This window comes from Alosa sapidissima, chromosome 9, assembly GCF_018492685.1.
Source record: "Alosa sapidissima isolate fAloSap1 chromosome 9, fAloSap1.pri, whole genome shotgun sequence".
NCBI classification, from domain to species: Eukaryota; Metazoa; Chordata; class Actinopteri; order Clupeiformes; family Clupeidae; genus Alosa; species Alosa sapidissima.
The window spans coordinates 2,367,561-2,394,520 of NC_055965.1; the positions used below are offsets into that span (position 1 = coordinate 2,367,561).

Here is a 26,960-nt window from a genome sequence, read left to right on the forward strand (position 1 = left end):
AATTTCTCTCTCTCTTTCTCCCTCTCTTTCTCTCTCTCCTCTCTCTCTCTCTCTCTCTCTCTCTGTGTGTCACTCACATGATCATGGCTCTCATGGTGGCCTTGCTGATCCTCCGGCGGTGCTTGCGGCGTCTCCTGCGCAGGGGTGGGGGGCGCGGGGTGGTCTGGGCTCTGGAGGACGGACTCGCAGGCTGTAACGTAGTTGGAGCGTCCGTCACTGCTGGACAAAAAGAGAAGGGGGGGGGGGGTGTTAGAATGTGTATAAAAGGCAACCTAATTGCCCTCCAAATGGGTTTGACAGTCCATGGAAATTTGTAGTGTATCCATTCCATTGACGTACTCAGCGGCACTGGGAAGAATCACAGGAAGTGTGGCTAATTACATTAAGGCCATGTTTGGGCTGGAGATAAGGGCACATTACTCCCGAGGAGCTCAGATTAGAGCCTGGGAGTCAATAGAGGATCCACGAGAAAGTGGGAGCGTGGCTAACAAGCCGCAGGACACCGCGGATGCACAGCGCGCCGCTCGGACATAATCACACGTGGACAACACCCACCTGCTCGCTGTGTGGAGGTCTGCGGCTGGCTCTGGGGATGTGCCTGTTGATGATGATGATGATGATGACGATGAAGCTGTGACTTCACTTCCTGTTGCCTGTCCGTCTCCCTCTCTAACTCCTCTGCGTGTAACCTCTTCCTCTCCTCCTCGGTGTCCTCCGCTGCTCTCTGGCCGTTGGTCAGCTCTGACTGGTTCGGATCGAATGGACTGCTCCCCTCCGACGCACTATGATGGCTACTCCCTTCTGGTTGGACATGCGGCTGACCGGCCATGTCTGATTGGCTGTGGTGGTAAACGGGAGCGTCTGGTTGGCCGTGGTGGTAGGGCGGTCCGTGTTGTGGCTGGTGAGGCGTGGTGGCGTCCCGCAGCATGTGCGCGCCGGACTGTGTGGGCAGATGCCTCGGCTGCTCTCCCACCATGAGCCTGTCGCCGTGCTGCGGATGCTGCTGCTGCTGCTGCTGGTACTGATGCTGCTGCTGCTGCTGGTGCTGATGCTGATGCTGCTGCGGATGCTGCTGGTGGTACTGATGCTGCGCCCCACCCAGCGCCCGTCTGCTGCTGTCGTCTCCGCTGCCGTGCTGGAGCGTCGGCGTCCTCCCGTCCTCCGCTGGTCCGCCGTCGCCGAGGGACGGCTGAGCTCCAGGCGGCATCTGTCCGGCCCCCAGCTCCCCCTCCCGATCTGCGGCCCCCCCCCCCCGGGTGCTGGCGGGGGGTGGTGGTGGTGTGGTGGTGCGGCGGGGCCTGGTAGTCCATGCGGCGTGCGGGCGTGTGGTGCGGGGGTTCCCCGGCCGTGTGCGATGGGCTGTACTTGTTCTGCCAGAGGCGCTCCTGGCCCAGGCGCTCGTCCAGGTGCAGCCGCTGTGTTTGCTTGAGCTGGTCGTGCCGGTGCAGGTCCTCCTTGGTGTGGCCGTGCGGCTGCGGGGGCTTGTGGGCCACGCGCGGGGCAGGAGGGGGCGGCGGGGTGGCCTGGGGCTTCCGCGCCGTCGAGGTACGGCCGGCGTGGGGCGAGGTCAGAGGCTGGCAGCTGCACCTCACGTGGTCCTCCACGGGTATGATGACCTTCTCAAAGTGTGCCCGCATGTTCACATAGGTGATCTTGGTCATCTGAAACAGCACACCAGAGGGGGGTATGACTTTTTCTGCCAGCTCACACAGTCAACCAATACTATCCATGTGCACTGCATACTAGCGACAGCTTCCATATATGTTTCTAGTGAATTTCCCTCCATTACTTCATGGGGTGAATCATTAACTGTGAAGCATGCAGGCACATTCCTTATCAGTATCAGTAGCTGAAAATGGTACCACAAGTATGCCAGTTACATAAGAAGCCAAGTTTTATGGACATCTAAATTTCCATTGACTGTTGACTTCGGGGGCTTTTCCCAGATGCTCAGTGCTTGTATGTGTGTGTGTGTGTGTGTACCTGCAGCTGCCTGGTCTCCGTGACGACGGGCACGCACTGCGAGGTGCGGCTGTTGCAGCAGCCAGAGCAGCGCTGCACCTCCACGCAGAGTGGCCACAGCATGAAGTGGGCGTTGGTGCGGTCATGCATGGAGCGCGTCACCTCCAACACCTCCGTGCGCACCTTACACGCAGCCTGCAGCGCCGGCTCAGCGCTCGCCACTGGACACAGCAGGACACACAGAGAGAGAGAGAGGAGGAGAATACAAGAGTTAGTATTATATGAGCAAGACATGGGAGATACAGAGCCATGAATACACAAAACATATGACTAAAATGTAACTTCATAAAATGGTAGTTTCTTTTAAAAGTGCAAAGTTAATCTAAGACATTCTGAGATGTAAGTACAAATACATTAGGACAATTATTGAAGAATGTGAATGCATTAATGCATTAAATGTAGGGCTGTCAATCGATTAAAAAAATGTAATCTAATTAATTACATACTCTGTGATTAATTAATCTAAATGAATCGCATATATAATTTTTGCTGTGAAAGTATTTTAAATATTTAAATTAAAATGAATCATTGAATAATCAGCATTAGTGACATTAAAGTTCAAAAACTCTTTTATTATTATTTTCACTGTTCAAATAATGGCCATAATAATCTACGATATAACCTATTATGCTGAGGAAATAAATTCAAAAGTGCAGTGCAAAAATACAATGCATTTCAGGCCACAGATATAACCTAGGGGACACAATGAAAATCAACACTCCCCTCAATGTCAACACTATTTCTTTGCATTGATGTGCGACTTTAGAGTTGACAAACTCCGGTGATATGCAAATTCCTTGCTACAGACATCGCAGAGGACTTTATTTTAATCAATACTTTATTTTTATCAATACCATCAGGCTGTTTTTTAAAAGTAAATGTTCCAATAACTGATCTAGGCAGTACATTTTCTTCTCTCTCCTTTATTTTACAGTCTAAAGGTTACTGACTAGAACGACTTAGGGTCAAAGGTCATACGGAATCGATTAATCTGCGCTATTTTTTTTAATCAGTTATTTTTTCTCAAATTAATTAATTGAAATTAATCAGTTATTTTGACAGCCCTAATTAAATGTATTTATACAAATAAATGTGTGAGTGAATGTGTGTGTGTGTGGTGTGTGTTGTGTGTGTGTGTGTGTTGTGTGTGTGTGTGTGTGTGTGTGTGTATGTGTGTGTGTACATGACCATGTGGAGTGGCACAGATGTAGAGACAGGGTGGTGCCTATCCGTAGACAAGACTGGAAGCCAGTATTGTCTCCACACACACACTCACTTCACAGAAAATATGAACAATGAGGAGCTTCAAGACTGAAAATACTCACTGAGGCTTCTGGGAACTCGGTGATGAGCATCGCTGGAGTGGATTTCATTGGTTGTCTGGTTGTCTGATTCTTCTTCTGTGAAATGAAACAGAGGCATGGGTCACATGAGGAAAGAGAGGAAGCTTCATCCATTTTGAACACTGTTTCAGCCATTGACTGGCTTCATTCTGGACCGTTCTGGTTCTTTGCTGGTGATTCCGTGTGTGTATGAGATATGAGGCACGGAGCCCCCTAGAACAGAGAGGATTTGTGGGCCCGTGAGGGAGTCTGGCTCCCGAAGCCTGACATTGTTTGGGCACATAAAGGAAATTGTCTGATTGTAACAATTGCTGCTATTTCTCCCCGCAGCCTGTCTGCCACACAGTGAGGAATGTGTGTGAACAGAGATATGAAAGTACAAATATAGCATGTGAGTCTGTGTGTGTGTGTGTGTGTGTGTGTATGTGTGTGTCTGTGTGTGTGTGTGTGAGAGAGAGAGAGAGCGAGAGAGAGAGAGAGAGAGAGAGAGAGAGAGAGAGAGAGAGAGTGTGTGTGTGTTTGTCTGTGCGTTTGTGTACATATGTGTGTGACGTGTATTTACTTGTGCGTGTGTCAAACTCAGTCGTAGAGACAGAAAAAATTGAATGGCGTGATTTTGTAGCTGTCTGTGTTTGTGTCTGTGTCTATGTTTGTGACATAGCGTAGTGGGATCGTTCGGTACACAATGGCAACTTCTCTGGGTGAGTCTCTCAGACGTCCAGACAGATGCCTGTCTGTCTATCAGTGTGTACCAACATGTCTGTATGTGTGGACGGACGTCTGCATATTGGACAATCTGATGTACATATTGTACTCCCCTCTCATCTCTACAACACAATATTGTATTTATACTTTCATTAAACCTTTTTACCCTTAACTTTGTTAACTTTTTATATATATATAGTTTTTGTCTGTGTCTAAGAAAGACAGGGAAAGAGAGGGAGTGCCTCTGTATGTGTGTGTTTTAGACTTGATGTTGAGTATGTTGGGGTCAAAAACACAGAGATATAAATAAGGAATCAGTGCCTATTGTTGTGTGGGAGAGGGGTGGGACCCTTTGCAGAAACACACACACACACACACACACACACACACACACACACACACACACACACACACACACACACACACACACACAGGATTCCGGTACGGGAGAACAATGGCGTGGCCTTGAGTGTGTCTCTCGGTCTGTAAACGGAGAGTGAGGCCTGAGCTCAAGGTCAGTGGTATTGTCCGCTGTGTTCTCCGGGCTGCTTGTCCATGTAAATATTACCATTAGCACCGAGAGCCACGCACTCCCTGGGCATTCCACACACGGAGGCTTTCCTGTGACCACCACCCTGCCCCATCTGCCCAGGCAAAATGCAGCTGCGCACTTCTCCAGCTCCCACTCACACTAGCTCAGTGTACGCCCTGTGTGTGTGTGTGTGTGTGTGTGTGTGTGTGTGTGTGTGTGTGTGTGTGAGAGAGAGAAAGGGGGAGAGTGTCTGAGTCTTTTTCTGTGTGTGTGTTTTAGGTCTGAGTGTTTGAATAGAGTATGTCTGCTGCAGTGAGTTGCACTTTACTCTGTGTGGGTGGATAGAGTCAATGTTCGGGTGCCAGTCGCTGTGCAAATGTGCGAATGCCATCTTTGAGACCGAAATACCCGTGAAGGATTTATTGGAGCCGGCCTGCGGTGAGGGTCTCGCTCATCCAGCACATCATCCCATTTAGCACACAGAGCAGAGAGCTGCCATGCGCCTACTGGAGTCACAGCCTCCCCTCTCTCCTCTCTATCTGCCCTCTCTCCTCTCTATCTGCCCTCTCTCCTCTTTATCTGCCCTCTCCCCTCTCATCTGCCCTCTCTCCTCTCTATCTGCCCTTCTATCTGCCCTCTCTCTTCTCTATCTGCCCTCTCTCCTCTTTATCTGCCCCTCTCCCCTCTTTATCTGCCCTTCTATCTGCCCTCTCTCCTCTCTATCTGCCCCTGTGTGTGTGTTACTGTCACTGTGTATAAGAGAGAGGTGTGAAAGGAAACCACAGCATGTTGGAGCCCCATGCACAGCAACTGCTTAGAGGGTGTGTGTGTGTGTGTGTGTGTGTGTGTGTGTGTGTGTGTGTGTCTGAAAGGGACTGGTGAAAGAGCTTTACCTACGGAGTCAGTGTCCAGCAGCTTCTTCAAGTCTTCTATCGATGAGATGGGGCTGTCCCTTACCATAACCACCAGGGACGGAGGGAGTGGGTCCCCCTAAGAGAGAGAGAGAGAGAGAGAGGAAGGGAGGGTTAGCATGTCAGATTCTGAGCACTTCACAGATTGCCTGCAGCCACAGAAAATGGAAGGGTGCCACTTATCCTGACAGGAATCCATCTGTAAAAAATGTGTAAGTTTCCATGAAGAAATATAGGTAGGGAGCAGAGGTTAAATTACTAGGTGTGAGCATTTGACTGTATGGATGTGTATTCCTGTGTGTGTGTGTGTGTGTGTGTGTGACAGAGAAAGAGAGAGAGTCCATGTGAGCAGTATTTGAGTATGTGTGCATGCAACGTGTGTGTGTGTGTGTGTGACAGAGAAAGAGAGAGAGTCCATGTGAGCAGTATTTGAGTATGTGTGCATGCAACGTGTACGTGTATGTGTGCGTGTAGCCTGTGCTAGTGGTTTTGTGAATATGCGTGAGTCAAAAAGTTTGTGTGTTCAGGATTAACCCGGAGAGCAAGGGTTTCCTCTGAAACCAAAGGAAAATAATAAAAGGAAGTCTCTGTAAATAGGTGTCTTTATCCTTTTTCATTCAGCGTCTATTTTCATTCCTTTGGGTTAGTCATAATCAGCCTGCTCTCTCCTGACAAACACACACACACACACACACACACACACACACACACAGACACACACACACACACACACACAGTACAGTACAGTCAGAGTGGTGACGTTTGTGTGGTGGGGGCCGTTGGGACGCTGGGTGCGTACAGTACAGTGTGCTCACTGTCATGTGGCAGAGTACTGAAGCAAAGAGAAGCGCAACCCACAAACACATCACTCCAAGCTACTGCCAAACAAAGCAACTAAACACACACACTCACACAAATCACTCCTGTGTGGGTGCGCGCGTGTGCGTATGTGCACGCTTGCATGTTTGTGCGTGCGCGTGTGCATATGTGCACGCTTGCATGTGTGGGTGTGTGTGTATGTTTGTGTGTGGTAAACCTGTCTATGCATGCAAATGGTAGTAGGGGGTCAATTCTGTCACACACCTGTTTACATTTTACTAGTGTTTGACCCAGCGGCCTAACTGCCCAGAGACTCTCAGAGCGAAACCACTGGAGCCAAACTCCATCCAGTCCTAAATACCCCCCCCCCCCCTCCACTCCTGTGCTAGACTCAGAGGCACTATAAAGACCAGATTATTCCTCCTCTGCCCAGAGCTACAGAAAAGTACTGCTGCCAAACAGAGCAAAATCTGTGTGAAGGGAAAATGGCTGAATGCAGAAATCACACAGAGCTCTTTTTCAACTCATGAGTCTGTGTTGTAGTATTCAACTCATGAGTCTGTTGTTGTGTTCAACTCATGAGTCTGTGTTGTAGTGTTGTAGTGTTCAACTCATGAGTCTGTGTTGTAGTGTTGTAGTGTTCAACTCATGAGTCTGTGTTGTTGTGTTCTCAGGAATTTGTGTGCTGCTCTTCCTCTTTCTTCTCCAAATGTGTGACATGGCATTAGGGAGGAAGCCTCCCTCCCCAGTCAGACCAGGGGCTGATGTTTCTCACAGTGCAACAGCTCTAGTGTCAGCATTTCACAGGGAACGGGCCGTTTACCACGCGCACTATACTGCTGTCAGATATATGCGTGAGAAAGAGAGAGAGAGAGAGAGGGAGGGAGAAAGAGAGAGAGAGAACAAGAGAGAGAGGGAGTGAGAGATAAATGGCTGTGTGATGTACCATTAAAATGATCAATTCATTGAACACTGCACCATGTTGTGTATGTATTTGTGTCTGTTAAGTGTATGTGTGTGTGTGTGTGGGTGGGTATGTGTGGGTGATTGTGTGGGTGTGGGTGTGTGTGTCTGTGCGGGTGTGTGCTTCTGTCTCAGTGTGTGTACTGGTAGGTGTGCAACTGTGTGCCGGCATGTTGGTTTTTCCACCAGATGTGTCTCAGGTGCCAATCAGATGACATCAGCCTGCCCTCCTTTGAGGGATTAAAGGAGGATCGGACTGATCTGGAATGGTTGTCAGTCCAGAGAGAAAGGTTAGAGGTAATTGCATAGAATTATGGAGCTGCCCGGCTAACTGCTGACACATGCACACACACACACACACACACACACACAACACACCTACATGCCGTACTTACAAGGATACATAGACATGAATAGACTAACAACACCCACTGTAACTCCCTACACCCATAAAGATGATGTGCACACTCCCAACATGAAGACCTGTGGCAAATGGTCAGGGCTGTGGATCCAGACATAAAGAAACACTTCATCTCAAGACTTGGCAAAAGTAAACACACTCAGACAGCCTACATCCCTGTGTGTGTGTGACACACCTGCAGCCCTGCAGCGGACACACATCACACACACACACACACAGGATGCATGAATTCCACATGTCGTGGAAATGGGTAGGTAGATGATGGATGAACAGATAACACAAGGGAGGAGTGAAAAAAGTTGATTTGATTTAACACACTGCTTACAGCCTTCTCTCCCAGCCTGTTCTGACATCTCATAAAGCACTATTCATCTAACTGTCACAGAACCACAGTGGATGAGAAACAGAGAGAGAGAGAGAGAGAGAGAGAGAGAGAAATAAAGGGAGGGGGGGGGAGCATCAATGTGTACCATACAATGAGCTTGTGATTTTGCCGGTAATCGATTTATCTGCTTCAGTAGATCCATATACACTACAATCTGCTCAGATTCAATAGCTCACAGTGGATAGCACAAGACATTTGAAATGAGCATTTGTTTTGGGACTCATTCAAATCATATCTGGTAGCATCATATTCCAAACCACAAATATTCGCTCACAGAGGACATTTTAATACCCTTGAGAGCTTTAAAGCCCCAAATAATCTTATGTGTTTTTGGGCTTTGGTCGATAAAATCTGAAAACAGATTATCGTGATTTTTACCCCCCCTGTTCTTACATAAACAGGGGAGTTAATGCCTGCGGCCTAGAAAAGATGCAATGACAATTGCCCTTGGTTTGGCAGTTGAAGTGAAAGGAAATGATACTTCACTCTGACCTCAGGCCAAACCTGTTTGGGACTCACTGCGGTAAAAAAGAAGACTCTCAGTATTCTCCCTTCACTGCCCTTTTTGTAAGTGCTGATTGAGACTGAAATCAAGCTGATTATTAATCTCACTTGTGTGAACACTTGGAGGAAAAAAACACAAAGGAAGGACATGGAGAGGATGAATGTAATGGCCATGGTCTTAGTGCTACTGGAACTTATTGCTACAGATTTTTTTCAGGCAGAATTCGAAGTAAGTGTCTTCTGAATGGAATTCAAAAAGCATCAGTGCAGTCACTTTGTTTTAGCTGTCTTCACTTCTGCAGCGTGGTTTTGGGTCATTCTTCATAAACCACAACTGAGGATACAATTTCATTAAGCGCTGCATGTTTGGTCTCTTCAATAGCCACATGCCTGTGTTGTAATGCATCTATTAACTTATTATTTTACACTTCTAGGCAATATTCTAGCCTGGTAATTTCACGGACAGAAGCCTGGATGAGAGATCGATGGCTGTGACATACCGTTTTATCCTGTGGTTGAGTGCATTTATAAATTGTGAATATTACTAATCTTTGGGCAGGAAGGTTGAGGTGGAAAGAGCCCTCAAAGATGGTCTTGCCATGAGAGAACAGCGATGTTTTCTCTTTTTTTTTTACAAGAGCGGTCCCGGGAACTCAGCCAGGCGATACATTTCAAGCAGGCTAAAACGAAATGTCGCACTTCGCTTGATTGTGCATACAAACAAAATTTGTTCAAAATCCAATTAGCGTCCAGCCTCCAGTAACAGGAAACGGCACAGTATTTCATAAACATAACGGAAAATGGCGACATTAATAGCGGCAACAGTGGTATGGTGCACTGCCAATGGACAACTGAACATACACTGCATACAGGTGACAGGTTAGCAGGACAGATGCCACCGCAACACCGCAAGTTCTAACAGACCTTCAATTTACTGCCCTTCGCCTCACCAAGTTTATGAGAACTGTTGTATCATGTTGTTTATCATGTCATGTCATGTTGTAGCTGTTTTGTATGTTATTTAAAAAAAAACGTGACTTCAGGTGAGCAGAAAAGAGTATTCTAAAACTGACCATTTAAAAAACTGGCAAGGAGACTCCCCAGGTAAAAGCCATCCATATGACAATCAATGTCAGTCTTACCTCCGCGCTACCAAGCCTCAGGAATGCCGCAAACGCCGCGAGCAGCAGAATGCACGAGCTCTTCTTGCCGCCCATCCTCGAGACCCCGCGATCGGCTGGGCATTTATGGGCGCGTGCTGGACGGGGTCTCTCCTCAGCACTTCAGCGCGCGGGACAGCGCTCCGGCGAGAGAGCACTAGCTTCTTTCAGGACCCCTTTTGCGTAGAGTACTGTCCCAAACAAGGTCTTACTGAGGTTTTCGAGCGAGTTGATTCGGAGAGGGTCAGGAAAGTATCTTGGAAAAAAAAGTCAGGTTTGTCTAATCTATAGTAGGCTCTCCCATCTATATAGTAGTAATAATGAAGATTGCGAACCCCAACACGTTGATAGGTGGGATTTAGCTCACTGTTGCTTAAATGGGATGTTTTACCATCAAGGAGCATTACAAGTAATTAGTAATCGGGGAAAGATAACATTTATCCTCCTAAAATAATACCATTATCTTAAAGAAATGTTACTATTGATAAATGTTGCCTATTGATTTTGTAGATCGCCTTGCTGACAGGTGTCAGAATTCCAGATTTCTGATTTCCAAAAAGGAAAAAAACTTAAGTGCATGGCTAAAAAATAGTGCATCTATTCCATGAACATCCAGTTCAAATAGGTATTCTTCAGGTAAAAGAAAGTCGAGTGTGTTATCCAAAACGATTTCCGTCGTGCGCAAACCGCTTGCTTGTGTTCTAAACTGTATTGCAGCTGTGACCGCGCTCCTGACTGAGCTATAGTGCAAGATCAAGTTGTTAGCGCTCCAGTGCCGTTCCACTCTGATTATGCTGCGACTGTGCAGCTTTCCAAATAGAAACGGCCTCCAGTCCTCAAGTTTGTAAGACTGTCCCCTCCCGTGCCCTCCCCTCGCCCCTTTAAGGCAGGCCTGCCATGTCCATATTAGGAACAAGGGGAGCTTCTCCTTGGTTGAAGTGTGGTGCGCTGCAGAGCGATCTTAAAGGGAAAGTCCTCAACTCTGCCGAATGTTGCAGTATACTTCATTACAGCATGTTCTCCACTAGACATTTTAACACACGTGCCAATGCGATGTTTATAAAAATACGTTTCAAGCGGAAGTATTTCACCATAACAGTATATCATTCACCGAATGCAAATGAGATTGGGCAATTATTAAGCACCATAGTGACTAATGGGTCTTGTCAAACACTCTTGTCTGGAACAGTAAGGTGAATCATATCTCCTGAGAACCGCAAAACCAACTTAATGTGTAGGAGAAGTAATGTAATGAACATTTTGATGAGTTTGCCATATTTTGAAGATGACTGTGGATATGCTTATGAAAAATGATTGACAGATAGCTGATGTGTGAAAAGCAGTTAGCTTATATAAGCTCTGTGCTCCTCAATGGCCAGTATGTTGGACCACCTCAGTGTAATATAAACCCATGAGGTCGTGCTGTCCGTCCTTGGAACCTCTCCAAACTGAAATGGTGTGAGAGGACACACTTTCACGTAAAGGTGAAGTTTCTTGTATACTTCTGAATGCAATATTGTGAACTATATAGCTTAAAAGGACTGCTCTTTCTCTCTCTCTCTCTTTCACTATAAATGACAGGAAGATTTATGTACAAGCTTTGGAGTCCTACCGTCCACCCAACCCTAACCCACTTTCCCCTCCTCCAAACCACCCCTCACCCCCCATTTCTCAGAAGATCACACGTTCCGCTGGGGCAGGTCACGATGACGGCTGTCAGAGGTCAGCAGCAGAGATGTGGATTCCCCCGTTGCATTCACAGGAAGTGACATGCATGTTTTTAACATCCCCCTGTGAGGGTTATTTTTGGACCCATTGACCTTTTATATCCACATGCATTGAGTGATTGATGGCTGGAGGACATGGTTGCTGTCACCGGCATTAAAGCTGAATGCTCACCTGCACTGAGAGAGAGAGTGTGTGTGTGTGTGTGACGGAGAGACGGAGATAGCAGGTGGACTCTGGGCATTTTACTGTAGCATTTCATGTTTAATGTCTTCGGAAGGAGAATGGGTTGTGTGTATGTTTTGATGTGTGTATTTTGTGTGTGTGTGTGTAGCCACACCATGACACCCCTGTCATATGCTTTTTCATTGTGAGCAGTTTGACTTTGGTTGTCAGGCCCACCAGTGGGGTTTGATTGGTATGGTGCGATGTCGGCATATCAGTGTGCCTGAGCATGTGGTTCCTCCAAGTGTGGATGTGTGCATATTATGTATGAGAGTGTGTGTCTGTCTGTCTGCATGAGTGTGTACACACACTCTTGTGTGTTGTATGAGTGTGTGTACACACTCTTGTGTGTTTTTGTACTCACCGGTTAACCTGTCTGATGAGAGTATGTGTTTGAGTCTGATGAGGATATGGATATGTGTTTGAGTCAGGTGAGGGTATGTGTTTGAGTCAGATGGGGATATGGATATGTGTTGGAGTCTGGTGCATGGTCTGGTCTGTGTTGTGGTAACTGTTTTGATCTGGCGGCTCGGGCTCCTGATTCACTTACTCTGTTTACTGGGTCTGAATCATAGCACAGAAGAGGCCAGACCACACAGCAACTGAAGTCTGACAATTCAATTTGGACCAGAAAGACACACGCGGAACGTCTTCACAACATCCTCACCTCTACCCATCTGTCGGCCTCTTTCTCTCTCTCTCTCTCTCTCTCTCTCTCTCTCTCTCTCTGTCATTCTCTCTCTCTCGGTTTCTCCCTCCCTTTCTCCATCTCCCCTTCATGCGTGTCTTTCAGTGCCCTTTAAAGAGGTAAGATCCTGTTTATGCCGGTCAGGCAGAGCGGAGGGCCAGTAGTTGTTGGATCTCGTCCTCTTGTCCTCTTTCCCACCCTCCCCTCTGCTCTTTTAACAGAATTAGGCAAAACCAGCCGTCCAGTCAGCCGGAATGGGCCGAGCTGGAGCTCACCTCAGATTCCTCTGTGTAAATTAGCCTTCGTCTGCCTGCCTAACGTGATTAATGGAGCCAATTTAGTCCCTCCGCCCAGTAGCCCAAACTACTAAATTCACTTCAAAGACAACAACTTAGAGTGCTGCTTAGATCACGCCTCCCCTGTCACTACTGCACATGATAGCAAAAGCTCTTTGAAGGTGTTAACATCAATAGTTTTAGTATGCTGCTCTTTAGTATGTTGTTCTTTTCTTTTCTTTTCAAATGATTCATTGGCAAAAGGTAATTGTTGGTTGTAATTTGGAAAAGTCAAGTGGCTAGAATTGCGATGTTGCTATTCAAATAGTTCCACAATCAGTGGAATGGAAATTTTTGGACACGGGCAACGTAGGAAAGAGCAGCAGGAGCAGTGTTGGGAATTCTGCCCCTCCACAGGGTTTACTGTTTGGGAATGCACCTCTTGATCTCTCAATTGTTTGTAGAGGCCCTGGCAGTAGGAAACAATGGCCAACGCCGTCACCACTTGGCTGTGAATCACGCCGTTGCATCGTTCTCAAAGCCCTCACGTTAAAAATGAATGGAGAGTCAGGAGGCCTATACTCTTACAGTTGAGAGAGGGAGAGAGAGGGCTGAAGAGAGAGAAGGAGGGCAGGGTAGAAAGGGAAGAGGAGGGGGGGTGGACTGCATTGTTTGTGTTTTCCCGAGTCAACAGCAGAGGAAATGAACACACCAGCTAAATATACAAACAGCACAATGCACGAGCATGAAGCAGCTGCACACAGGATCATGAATTCAATATGAATATAATACCAGATGAAGAGAGGCCGGACATCAGCATCCGCTAACGCAAACTACCGGCAGAGATGGATGCATGAGCGGAGAGAGGGATGGGCACCGGGCATGGTGTGGGGGCACAAGTAAGGGCAGGTGACAAATCACCACATGGAAGATGGAGAAAGATGTTTAGTCTAAGGAGATTGCGTCAAAATCATTGGCTATAATAATGATTAATAATAAAATATAAAATATAATAATAAAATTCATAGGCATTTTAGGTACATCTGTATGCAGTATACACACGTGTATAGTACATGTTCATTACATGTAGGCCTCTGTGTTAACATTTCTGAGTTGAGTGTGTTTGCAGAAAGACCTTACAGGATAAAAGAACATGTGTGTTGCCACGCTGGGCTGTAAGCAGCAAGCATTTATAGGTCATAATGCATGTGAATCCGCGTGTGTGCAGACACAGTCTTGGTCCAAATTACAGGTCACAGGCAGAGGCGGGAGAAAACAGGAAGTGGCTATGCTTATGTTTTCTTTGGTTCTGTGGCGGATGTTGCTGTCATTTCTTAATGTGGCTGTGCTGGCGGACCAGGATGCTCAGATATCTCCATAGACCTTTGCTGTGTTCATAAACCAAACCACTGGACTCACACATCTACACACACTCCTCCCCACACACACACAGAGGGGAGAGAGAGAGAGAGAGAGCGCAAACGGAAGACCTTTTCACAACTGCTAGCCCCTGTGTCCCCCCCCCCCCCCACACATCACTCTATTAACAAACAGCACACCGTCCCCAGCCCAACTGATAATGTCATAGCAGAGGTGGGGCCACTTTCAATTCCACCATTTGATGGAAGAGCCCTCTCCTTTTATCTAAATTAAAACAAAAGGCTATCTGAGAGCTGTGGTCCACTCCCCTCTCTGACCACTGACCAAACTCCACCGTAGCTGGTGTGTAAACACTGATTGACTTGGGTCAGTGTGGTGATGTTTCCATTTCGGGCTGCGACGCTGAGCCCATTGTGCACCGGCCAGCAGCCCCCTCCTTTCTATGCTGATGTCAGACCTCGCTGCAGGAGTTTCCATATTTACTGAGTTTCCAAAAGGGTGGCAGCTGTACCTGCCCACTGCAAATTAAAATAGGACAACTGGAACGCCTCGTCTTTGAGGTGTGATAGCACCCATGTCATAATCTCTGGGAGTGTCACAGAGAGGGGGGAAGGAGAGGCTGGTTCAGCCTTGTCTTGGTTCTGGGGGAATTTGCTCCAAGACCTTCGTTTCATCCAGTGTTTCTGGCACAGGTTGCAACATTAGGCTCAGGTTTCAGGCATATTTGCAAATATGAGGTCCTTAAGCTACAGTACGGTGTCAACACACGCCAAAGCGAAATGGAGACCGAGAGATCAAGTGCATTCTCCTCTGGTCTTGGCTGGCTGTTGAGCACTCAGATGTGGCCACGTGTCTCTTCATGCTCAGGGTGTCCGGAGGCCTCAGCCTGGGTGTGTGTGTGCCGCTGGCTGCTCTCGATCAGGTTCAGTCAGCAGTCAATACTGTTGCATACCTCAGACTTCTCTGTGAGGTTCTGCTGTTCTGCAGTGAACTTGGTCTTACAGTATATAAGACGTAAATATGCATGTATGTGCATGTGTGTGTGAGGAGGTGCTTGGGAAAGTGTGTATTCTGAATGGGGTTCTTGGTCTCGGACTGTCGTTCCCTTTGAGCGGCTCACAGTGGGACTTTATCACTGCGTTTGTGTCGGTATGCAGTCCAGCCCAGTCAGGTGAAATATGCTGAGGTTCACAGAAGTGGCTGTGTGCTGTGGCGGGGGTCAGCCTCAGAATGTGTGGGCCAGACAGGTGCTAACACTTTATTATCAGGCTGTGGCTTAAGGTCGGAGGTTAGCAGGGATAATGAGCCATGATTGGCTGGGTGAGAGAAAGGAGCATAATTCAGTGCTGTCGATGTCTGCCATCAGCCTGTCACTCTTCGTGTAAATCTTGGCTAAATCCAGAGAAGAATTACATTTATTTGACCTTCATCCTTCATTAGAAGCATTTTGTGTAACTGAGAGCTGTCAGAGATTGCCAAGAGAATATTCAAACCACCCTCCTTTGTGTGTGTGTCTGTGTGTGTGTGTGTGTGTGTGTGTGTGTGTGTGTGTGTGTGTGTGTGTGTGTGTGTGTAAGAGAGAGTGAAACTATGAGAGAGAGTATGCGTGTTTGTGTGTGTGTGTGTGTGTGTGTGTGTGTGAGAGAGAGAGAGAGAGAGAGAGAGAGGGGGTATGCGTACGTGTGTGTTTTCTGTCATGAACAAGCATTAGAGCGTATTTCAGCAAGTAATAGCCCCACATGTAAAGACAAGTTGGAGCTATTGGTGTCATTTTGGTATGTTTTACTGTAGACATATTTTGATAATTCTACATGATTACAGGGGGTGTGGTTCCCCCCATTTTTTTGTCTTGTGTCCATATTCTGTAGCCACAGTTGTATTCTTCACCAATATCTCAACACATGTCAACAAACTGCTCCGTACGCCATTCGGTGTGTCCATGTTATACAGTAGTGGTGACAGAGAAACTGCAGTTGATTTGCAGACTTCTCTCACTGTAGCCATGGCCCACGTGAGCGTATGTGAAAGGCTTCACCCCCCTCGCGTCCACCTCTGGTCAAAGGAAGTTAGGGAATAAAAGGAGGACTGAAGTCACTGTTGAACTAAAGGAACTAAAGGAAACCGCTCTCCCACTGAAACCCGCCCCCACCCCTCTCCTCTCCTCTCCTCTCCTCTCAGCCAGAGTGTTTGCTGGATAAATAAATAAGGAGGTGAAAAGAAACACTCAGTTAAGCCCTCTGTGGTGGGCTGACATGTTGAGCTGTGTTTAGTCTTTGTCCTGTGTGACGCGGGCCGTCTCGGGCAGGTGTCTCTGGGACGCAGATTCAGTGCGTGTTACAGCTGCTTTGATCTGCCAGAGCAGCAGGGGCTCAGGAGACGCAGGAATTTCCCCTCTCACAGTGCAGCGCAGCACAGCACACTGGAACACCACTGTGGCAGAGCCCTCACTCACTCACCTCCTTATCTCTCTTTTCCCTTCTCCTGTGCTTCTCTCATCCCTCGCTCCTTCTCATCTGTTGTCCTTTTTGCACATTTCTCTCTCTCCTTCATCTGTCTTTCTCTCTCTCCTTCATCTGTCTATACTTCTCCTCCACTATTCTTTACTCTATCTGTTCCCTCTTAAAGAGTCCAAAACATTCCAAAGAGAAGACATCTAAGAAAAGCATCCTTGGCTTTTGTCTTTTCCTCATCCAAGCACCCAGAGCCTTTTTTTCTCCCCTCAGGCCCTCACTGCTCTTCACAGCACACACACACACACACACACACACACACACACACACACACACACACACAGACACACACACACACACACACTCCTCAGTTTCCAGAACTGCTCAATCCTTCCCTTGTCCCTCCCTGTGATCCTCTTCAGCACATAAATTATGAGCATCATAAGCTTTTTCCGCTGACAACCGTCCGCCCGCAGAGAAGACCCCACAGGTCAGCGAGCGCTCTTGCAGTGGCCTGTCCTCTGCTGTGTTTACAGGCATCACTTGTCATGCTGTGGAGCATGTGGTCCTCCACTGTCCTACAGTAAGTCATGTTGTCCGCGGAAGTCTTTGAGATGTTGATAGCACAGTGTCATGTCCAGGTTCACTCAAGTGGTAAATCAGACTCGATTGAATGGGCTCGAAGTGATCGCTGGAAGCGCAACAGGAGGCATCTCCGTGTTAAGTACATGGTTACGGTGCTAAGTGTGTGTTAGTGAAGTAGTGTGTTTGCTGAAAGGGTGCTTTTCTGCATGGTAGCATGCTATTGTGGGCTGCTAGTCCAGTAATCATTTAGAATTACATGTGTCTGGGGGCCTGGTGCACTGTGTCTGCATGTTTTATGTTTTATCGCGTCAAGTAATGATCATGCTAAGTGTTTCTGTTTGTGTTCTCATCTCAGGCATTTACGGCATAGAGCGCCTCACTGCAGAAACCATTTGTTGCAGCTTATTAACCACTTTAAAACCACTCTACTCTCTATCTATCATCTATCTACAAATATCTATCAAATAGATGTTGAGTCATGTTGGACTCTTTCATGTGGGTCTAAGGCAGTGAAAGTGAGTGAAAAGGAGATACCCATCACACCTTCGCAAATGAGTGTGGTCATGTAGCTCCATGCTTTTCCATCGTTAAAACTAATTACTGGCCGCGAAGACCAGCATCTGCCCAGGACCCCACTACTCCTTCCCTCCCTATTCACCTCAGGGGCTTTTCCACTACTAAAAGAGAGAGGGAGAGAGAGGGAGACAATTTGCATCTATTTTGGTACACTGTGTGAATTTCATTTTTTAACTAATCATTGTCCGTGCCTTTTTGTTGGCTTTCTGTCCAATAGGTTTATATCTGCTGTGCAGTGAAATGAATGATAGAGCATATCTAAAGGAATTGAGACCATAGAGAAGGCCTGCAAAAGTATAATGGTGCAGTGATCTGCTCCATCACCACTCACTGCCACCAAAGATGGACATGCTTTTTCATATTTAGACAAAAATGATAGCTTGTGCATGCACACACCAATGCCAAAATAATTCTATCATAATATTACCTATTTTTCTACCATTTCATAAAGAATTATTTTGTAAAGAATTACATATTTATGAACCAAATGTTTTATGTCTGATATTAACATACACATTATATTGTTGAGAGTGAACATTTCTGATGACAGCATTGGCGTTCAGAATTATATGGCTCACAGAATTCTCTGAAGTCAAGGGCGTTTATTTTAGGCAGCCCATTCATTCACATACAAAAATAAACATACGGCAGAAAAATAGATGCTATTTTTCTCTTCCCTTTTTCTGTCGTTTTTTTATCAGTGGGCAGTCAATCTGTCATAGCTCCATTTTAAAAACAGTAGTTTATTACAGCCTTCACACGCCACCGCCTTCAGTGCTTCCTCAAACACCACACACTTCCAAACATGCTCAGTTCCTACAAGTGCTATACGAGAGAACTGGGATAGTAAGATATAAATGTGTGACACTGACAAGGTGTGTTTTAAGGAATGGCTTGGGTGGATGTGTTTATATATATGCATGTGTGTGTGTGTGTGTGTGTGTGTGTGTGTGTGTGTGTGTGTGTGTGTTTATAGTGCCTTACTGGCCCAGTGGTTGTAATGTGACATTAAAAATAAGTGTCACAAGCACCCAGTGCTTTAATGAGCATGACGTGTCACTCAGCCGCCCATGACGTGCCACTCAGCCGCCCATGACGTGCCACTCAGCCGCCGACTTCTACATGTCCTCCTCAACAGGCTATTCTCACTCCACAACAACACTTCTACATGTCCTCCTCAACAGGCTATTCTCACTCCACAACAACACTTCTACATGTCCTCCTCAACAGGCTATTCTCACTCCAAAACAAGACTCCACTGACAGCTGTGTGTCCAACAGTTGTCCACCTGGAATCGACTTTAATGAAGGAACGTAGCACGGCACGCTAACGCTGGTCTGCCTGAGCTAATGACTGGCCTACAACACCAGTTTGAATGGCGAGTGATCGTGAGCCAAAAGAGAGCGAGACAGCCAGACACAGAGAGAGCCAGTGACACAGAGAGAGCCAGTGACAGAGGTTTGACTGAGGACATGCGGCGAGCTGCTTAGAGAGCGTGTGCGTGTCTGGGCTGTGCTGGCCAGTGACGCTGGGCCGAGCGCTTCCTACAGAAAGCCCTTTCTCTCTGTGTTCATGTTTCAGCACAGTGCTGTCAACAGGGGAGGCATGGCCGTGAATCATGAGGAGGGATTTAGACAAGACAAGGAAGAGAGCGAGGGAGGGAGTGAGTGACCTGAAAGGACAGGCATGTGTGGAATGCGTCTTGTTCCCTGGCAGCCAGACGAGGAGCGGGAGGGAGCCCGCAGATGGCAAACTGAAGAGGCATTTAGCACATGTTACACTGGAGAGATGGTGCACAGCAGACTCACACACTGCCAGCCGGCCGCTCCTCACTCACTCACTCCCTCCCTCACTCCCATGTCTCCTCTGGGTGAGCATTACTTTTTATATCAGTCTCATATTCATATTTTTAGATTTTTTTTTCTCTGTCATTTTCTCTTTCTTCTTCCCATGTGTAAAATACACATGCAGAGAGAGTGAGGGAGAGAGAGAGAGAGTGAGGGAGAGAGAGAGAGAGTGAGTGAAGGAGAGAGAGAGGGAGAGAGTGAGGGAGAGAGAGAGAGTGAAGGAGAGAGAGAGAGAGTGAAGGAGAGAGAGATGCTGTGAGAATAATGTGAGCTGGGGAGGTGAGCTTAGATGGCCGGGCTGGGCTTGCTGTGGATTTCTCTCTTGGCGGGGAGGTGTATCTGATGGAGGGGACTTCCACCTTTGATATGAGTGTCATGCACGCTGCTGCATGTGGGCCCCACTCCCACTGCCAGCAAACACATTAGTGTCGGGGTGGGGGGGCAGATCAGAGGACGGGGGAGAATACGGTGGAACTGCAGGGGAGGGAGGCCATAAAAGCAACAAAAAAAATACTGAGTGCTGCAGAAAGAGAAGATAATATAAAGGGACACACAGGGAAGGTCAAAGAGAAAGAGTTGAGCAAGAGAGAGAGAAAGTGAGAGAGAGAGACAGAGAGAGAGACAGACCAACTGACACAAACGGAACAAGAAATTGCGAGAACACTCCGAAATAGCCTCGGGCGCAGACATGGCCGCAGGTGTCCACTGCGCTTTGAGCTCGTCTGGGTTCACTTCCACTCCCCGCGTCCTCGTCACATCCACTGTCCTCTCCTCTTCCTGTTTACACGGGCAACTTCCTGCGCCTGGCATGCGTGACTGCTGGCCAGTAACACTGTCAGACTGAGTGACCTGTGCACAGAGAGCGACCTCGACAGCAGAAATGTCCTGCCTCACATAACAGTCCTGCCTCAGAGTGTCAGACCCTGTATGATATCCTGCCCCTCACGCAGCACTAGCGCCCACGCTAGCCCAGTCCTCGCTATAGGCCTCACTGTTTGTTTATGTAGGGAAGAGCGAGTACTAGTCGTGAGCAGTCCTCATGCAAGACAATGCACAAAACACATTGCAAGCCAAAACAGCCGCACAACCCAAAACAGACAAAGCAGAGCCAAGGAACACCATTCAAAGTGTGTTTACTCTGGAGGAGGATGTGGCTCTGTATGTCATCTTACTTTATGGCAGCTGTATTTGTGTTGGCGCTCTCGGTCTCACCCACGCTGTTTGTTCATTCTCTCTGTGCTGGTCTTTCTTTAATGTGGTGCCACACAGGTGCTCCTTCATCACCAATCCACGTTAATGCTGGGACTTCAGAACATGAGTGATCAGCAGGAGATCTAAGTGTGTGTGTCTACGTCATCTATGTGCAAAGTTCATGTCGCCACATTGAGCTGATCCAGAATCAGAAACAAGAAATGCTAGCTAATACTGTATGTGTCTATGTGTACCGTAATGACCCTATTAACCAGGGTTTATACCTTGATTTTGTTTTCATGAGGTTTATGCATTGATTTCTTTAGCTGTGAGGTTACAGTAATACACAGAGGCGGGCTATCTGATTGGAATTTTCTGGCCTATTGGACACTGTGGTTAATACACGGGTGCGGTCAATGCAGTTTTGTTTTGTTTTTAATTTGTATCCAACACTATCATACGGTTTATGATCAGCAGTCTATGTGCAGCTAATACACAGGAAATGACTGTACTGCAAACACATTGTATACACACACATACAATGGCCTCATACAGTAATGGGTCAGATGTGGAAGAAGGGTCTACACAAACCCTTTTTGCAGTGACTTCAAAGTGACTACCGGTAGTAAATACTTCCAAATTGTAGCTGAAGTTGATATGTGAATGACTGTTCAAGTGGAATACAAGTGTAGTGATTTAGGCCCTGTGTCCACCAAAAAAATTTTTTTTTGCGCTGACAGCGCCCTCAACCTCATTTTCAGCTCTGTTAGAATCTTTGATTTTCAGAGTACTTCGTCAAGTGTTTATTGTTGCTAGGTTACAAAGTTGTGATTGGTCGTTGAGAGAGAAGTGACATTGACAAGGCCAGCGCTGTTCTAAAAGTTGAACAGGTTTCTGAGCGCTGTGGGGTGGGGTGGGGGGGGAGGGGTTGGGGTGGACAGTCAGCGAGGGCTTTTTGCCACCGAGGGCGCTGAGTGCTGTGAACATTGAACTTCATAGGATTTGTATATCCTATGAACGCGATTGGTAGACACAGGCCCTTAAGTATACAAACTATACAAAAAGTGATGGGTGAATTTATTTGTAAAAGCATATTTCTCTCACTCTCCATCCATTTCTACTTTCCATCAAAATAATAATTAAAAAAAAAATCCACAATTGTGGAATCCCAAATGCAGATGCTAGTGCAGTGGCAGTGCTAGTGATAAGCCCCAGCTCTGGTAATGCGCCTGCATGAGGTAAAGCCTCTCATGAGACAATGGAAGATGAGCGCCATGGAATGCCGCTGACATCATGGCACCGCCCGAGCAGCCTGGCGAGCCATGTGGAGGAGGTGTGGAAACACCACGCACGCCACCCACACCAGGCAGCCAGACACACACACACCCACACACACACACACACACACACACACACACACACACACCCACACACACAGTGGAGCCTTGGTATTCCGGGTGCCAGAATCTCCCAGCGTAGGCCTCAAGGTTCAAGAGGGAAGAGGAGCAGAGGCTAAGGAAAGAGGGAGGGAAGAAGGGAGAGGAGAAAGAGAGAAGGGAAAATCCGCTCTTCCCACTCAAACCACATGACAGCAGCAGCAGCAGCCTGGGGGCAACCGCTGGGTTTGGCTGAGCTCTGTGCTGCGCTCCTTCATATTTCCACTGACAGAGTCGTAAACCCTGGTAGCGTGTGTGTGTGTGTCTGTGAGTGTGTGTGTGTGTGTCTGTGAGTGTGTGTGTGTGTGTGTCTGTGTGCGTGTGTGCGTCTGTGTGTGTGTGTGTCTGTGTGTGTGTGTGTCTGTGTGTGTGCTGCTGGCGAGGAAGATGAGCTGTGGTGAGAGAGTGATGGACAGCTGCCTGACTGGCCAGAGAGGACAGAGGGGAGCACAGCGTACCCAACCCCACCACCACCAGCAGAGGCCACCGAGTTTGCTGGCCACACAAACACGTGCTCATAAATTCACACATGCAGCCGCGCGCACACACACACACACACACACATATGCACGTACGCAACCTGCACTCATGCGCACACACACATACTCTCTCTTTCTCTTTCTCTCAATCACTCACACACACACATATATACACACATGGAGTTCTGCCTGTGACCTGGTGGGTGTTAGCCAACACAGATGGCTTTGACCTAGCAGTGACACCGCTAATGACATTGATCATATGAAACACCCATTGTTGTGTGGAGAGTGCTGAGATCTGGGCCTCAGTGTGTGGAAGAGGTTTGTTGACTGGGCTTGCTGAGGGCAGCTCAGCACTGGAGCAACAGGATGTGATAGCGTATTTATGTGTGTGCATGGACAGCAGAATCCTAACAGTGAGGAATGGATCCACTGATAGAGGAAGCTCAGTATATGGGCAGCTAATGAACGAGTGTTGTTTGATATGTCCTGTGCTAACAGAACTGAAGACAGTTCTGAACTAACAGAACCATCTGCTTTATTTTATGTGGCTAATGCTATCCTTTTCCCTTCAATATGATACTAAAGTAAATATCGAAAGAAGAAAATCTTTGGTCAGTGAAACTAAAGTCATGAACCGTATGTGTTAACTGTACAGCTATCGTGACGCTAACAAACAAAACAAAGTGTATAGTGTCTGTGTGGAGTTTAGGATGTGCATGAGATGCTCGTAATAGACACAGAAACGCACCTGTGAGCACTTTATCTTGGAGCATGTGCGCTGACTGAATGTTTTCACACTTGACCATTCTGTGTGTGCTTGTGCTTGTGAAGAGCAGAGCCCCCGCAGTGTGGACGTATAGGTGAGTGAGTGCCAATGACACATGAGTCTTGCGCAAGCCTGTCTACCTTTCTCTTTCTTACACACCCAAACAGAGCGCCTTCACTCACGCACACACGCACTCCTGAGCGCAGCGCCCCTGGGGATGACTGAGTGACTAATTGGCCTGTCTGCCTGTCTGATCTGGCGCATACTCAGGGCCTTACGCAACGCGGCAGGGGGATCGCGCGGTCGGAGCAGATTTCACTGGATAAATATTAACACGTCTGTCCCTGTGTCTACTCACACCTCACAGGGATCGCACGTCTCGCAGGGATCACCACGCCAATCTTCAGCCATCACGCCTGACGTCAGCCCAATACATCCCGGAAATGCCTGTCAATTAGGCCTGCTTAATCCTGTGAAGTCAGCATGTTGAAGTGGTTGCGATGGATATGGATATTCATAACTATAGTTAGGCCTGAATCACCAAAAGGGCTTTGATGTTGGAGCTTTTCTGAGAAGCAATCCAGTTATTTGAAGAGGATTACTTCTGAAAGAAATGATGTTCATGAAGGTTGAGTGTGTTTGGTAGGGGCGGCTGGGAGGAGAGGTCTGCATTAAAGCACATGTATCCTGGACTGCTGAAATCCCGGATAGCGGGGGAGCTGCATCCGTTGTGGGGTAGAAAAAAAAGGATGTTACAGATTCCGCCTATTCACACACACACACACATATGCTCACTCCCGCTCACAACTTAACTTAGTTCTCAGCACTGCACGATACACACACTCCCAGGCAGACGCACACAAACCAGCATACCACCGACTAGAGCCGGACATGTCTGAGGCATTAACTTCTCTCTTCCTGCCTGTTATTTGTGTGTAATCAAACCTCCCAGGTGTCTTCCTGTTCTAGTGTGGGGTTCCAATACTGAAATAAGACTGAGGATCTACCGCTCTTCCGTCGTGACTCAGGGGTCTCTTTTACACTCACTCTCTCACTCACTCTCTCACTCACTCACTCATTCTCTCACTCCACTCTCTCACTCACTCACTCATTCTCTCACTCCACTCACTCACTCACTCACTCATTCTCTCACTCCACTCTCTCACTCACTCACTCACTCACTCATTCTCTCACTCCACTCTCTCACGCACTCACTCACTCTTTCACTCACTCACTCACCTCATTCTCACTCACTCACTCACTCACTCTCTCATTCTCTCACTCTCTCTCAGCCCTCTCTCTGACTTGCTTTTCCAATCTTGCTAACTTGCTATTCCCACATGTCTCATATATCTGCTCTTCCCCATTTCAGAGCCCCCAGCCCCCACCCACCCACCAGCGAGATTATTTCCCCCCCTTGCTCATGCACACACATAGCAAACAATGTCTGTGCTTTACATGCAGCCTTTGGAACTGTAGACTAGAGCACAGCAAGATGGCACCCACTACATGCAGAGAGCAATGCACAGGGCAGCAGCCAGACAGCAAACATACACACACACACACACAGACACACAGACACATAGATAGACAGACACAGAGAGAGAGAGTGAGAGAGAATCACCTCACCATGGCTTGCCACTCATCTTGGACATCTTATCATGACACATTAGTCACTATTACCCAATATCCTTCAGCCAGTCCCTGTGATTGCGGCACATTCATACTGTCAGGCCAGACAAGCACAACATTCAGCACCTGTGGCGACGTGTTTCAGCGGCGCGTGTGAAACGCACACCGCTCCAAACGTGCGACGGCATCAAAACATAAACACCACCTGCGCTGACCGCCCAGTCACACCCAAAGTATTGTGCTGTGAGGGTTTCCATGGTAACGAAGGGAAAGGCGCTGTATGAAGGAGCCATCAAAGGGACGCTGCAGTGAAGAGAAGTGCTGACAGCCTCAGAACGACACAGGAGGAAACGGCAGATTGTGTGAGAGATAGATCAAGCTAATCGGACACAGCGAGAGCAAAGTCATAAATATAAGGTGCAATAATAAACAAAGTTTTGTTGGTGCTGAGAGTGATTCTTTTATTGCACTTCTTTGTATTGTCCTGAGGGCCGTGACTCCACGAGTCTCGACGGTGAGTGTGCATTAGTCTGAACGGGCCTCGTAAATGCCCTATACTTGACTCTCACTTATCAATGCCTCCATTTATTCACTAAGCCCAATGGAAACCTCACCCACGCATAGCTCACGTAGCATCTCTAACCTCTCAACACACATATGCATGAATACAGTACATACAAACACTATATATACACTACCAGTCAAAAGAGACACTTAGAAATGGCCATTCCACTCCATTATAGACAGAATACCAGCTGTCATTTGCATTGTTATTTTTTTAATCAGGGCAGCAGTTTTCAGATTACATTATGTGCTTACATAATCGCAAAAGGGTCTACAACAGTAGAAACAAATGACTGATCTTTAATGCAATATCTACATTGCCCATTATCAGCAACCATTCATCCTATGTTGCAAAGGCATTCTATTTACTAATCTGACATAATTTTAAAAGGCTAACTGAGAAAACATTGGAGAACCCTTTTGCAATTATGTAAGCACATAATGTAATCTGACAACTGCTGGCCTGAGTAAAAAAACAATGCAAGTGATCTCAGCTGGTATTCTGTCTATGGAAATGTCTAAGTGTCTCCAAACTTTTGACTGCTAGTGTATATGTATAGACTAATGTAGGCTCATGTTCATGTATGCATATATACACTGACTCAAAGGCACATGCACAGAAACACAGTCTTTATTAACGCTTACTTTGTTAAGAATACAATTATTGTTTGGGAATTTTTGTGGAGAAGGACCATTAAAATGGGGTGAGATTCCATTACTCATGAGAGGGTATCTTTCCACTCTGTCACAACATGCACACCTACACACACACACACACACACACACACACAGACATGAGCTCACTGGGGTAGCCCCTCTTGTGGTGGTTGAGGTGAGACCTCCCCTCGGGTGTGGTGGTTTGTTTGTGTCATCCCTCACCTCCATGTGTCAGTGCGACCCCATCGTCAATTTTCCTTTCCTCCTCCTCCTCCTCCTCTTCCTCACGTCTGCGTCGCTGTCAAAACGCTAATTAGCGCCGTCTGCCTGCCCACAAACCAGGCTCCAGTCAACACTGTGAGGAGGAGATGCGACTGAAAATAGATCACTGCCACAGACAACAGTAATTAAAGCGCATCCAAGCGATGATCGCAATTAACCTTCATGCCATCACTTAGCCAGATCCCCAGCGTGACGTGCGTTGGCAGCTCTGCATGAGCGGACGCGTTTTATGAATTAGAGTAGAACAGCGAACTGCAGCGAGGCGAGTAGCTGCCTCAGCTCACATGGTAACGCACACGTCTGCTGACCACAGGCTCTTACAGTAGGTGCCTGCCCTCAGGGCAGACGTTTCAGACTACAGGTCCTGTCCTGCCTCAGCCCTGAAAGTAGGTTAGCAGAGACTTTGACATGAGCATCAGCAGAACGATATAAAT

The 26,960-nt window shown here is 47.3% G+C and overlaps 1 protein-coding gene across 3 annotated transcripts; it reads right to left on the reverse strand.

Moving 5' to 3' along the window:
* Positions 1 to 647: 647 nt before the first annotated feature.
* On the reverse strand, positions 648 to 26,823 carry si:ch211-79m20.1 (platelet-derived growth factor subunit B). 3 transcript variants are annotated; one of them, XM_042103878.1, is made up of 7 exons: positions 26,819 to 26,823; positions 18,919 to 18,922; positions 9,748 to 9,842; positions 5,496 to 5,592; positions 3,348 to 3,422; positions 1,984 to 2,183; positions 648 to 1,661 (listed from the first exon to the last, which is right to left on the reverse strand). In XM_042103878.1, exons 3-7 carry the CDS (start codon positions 9,820 to 9,822, stop codon positions 792 to 794), a joined length of 1,317 nt encoding a protein of 438 aa, XP_041959812.1. In that variant the 5' UTR covers positions 9,823 to 9,842; positions 18,919 to 18,922; positions 26,819 to 26,823; the 3' UTR covers positions 648 to 791. The 3 variants fall into 3 exon arrangements, with proteins under 3 accessions (XP_041959812.1, XP_041959811.1, XP_041959813.1); XM_042103877.1 differs by lacking the exons at positions 18,919 to 18,922; positions 26,819 to 26,823 and having other exon boundaries at positions 9,748 to 10,589; XM_042103879.1 differs by lacking the exons at positions 18,919 to 18,922; positions 26,819 to 26,823 and having other exon boundaries at positions 5,500 to 5,592; positions 9,748 to 9,768.
* Between the last annotated feature and the right edge of the window lie 137 nt (positions 26,824 to 26,960).

What these genes read in the sequence shown, in the direction of transcription:
- si:ch211-79m20.1 (XM_042103878.1), bottom strand. Translation starts at nt 9,822, where the DNA reads ATGGGCGGCAAGAAGAGCTCGTGCATTCTGCTGCTCGCGGCGTTTGCG. An exon ending in TGAGGCTTGGTAGCGCGGAG is followed by an intron (nt 5,593 to 9,747) that starts GTAAGACTGACA and finishes TCTCTCTCTTAG; the next exon opens with GGGGACCCACTCCCTCCGTC. An exon ending in GCTGGACACTGACTCCGTAG is followed by an intron (nt 3,423 to 5,495) that starts GTAAAGCTCTTT and finishes TTCATTTCACAG; the next exon opens with AAGAAGAATCAGACAACCAG.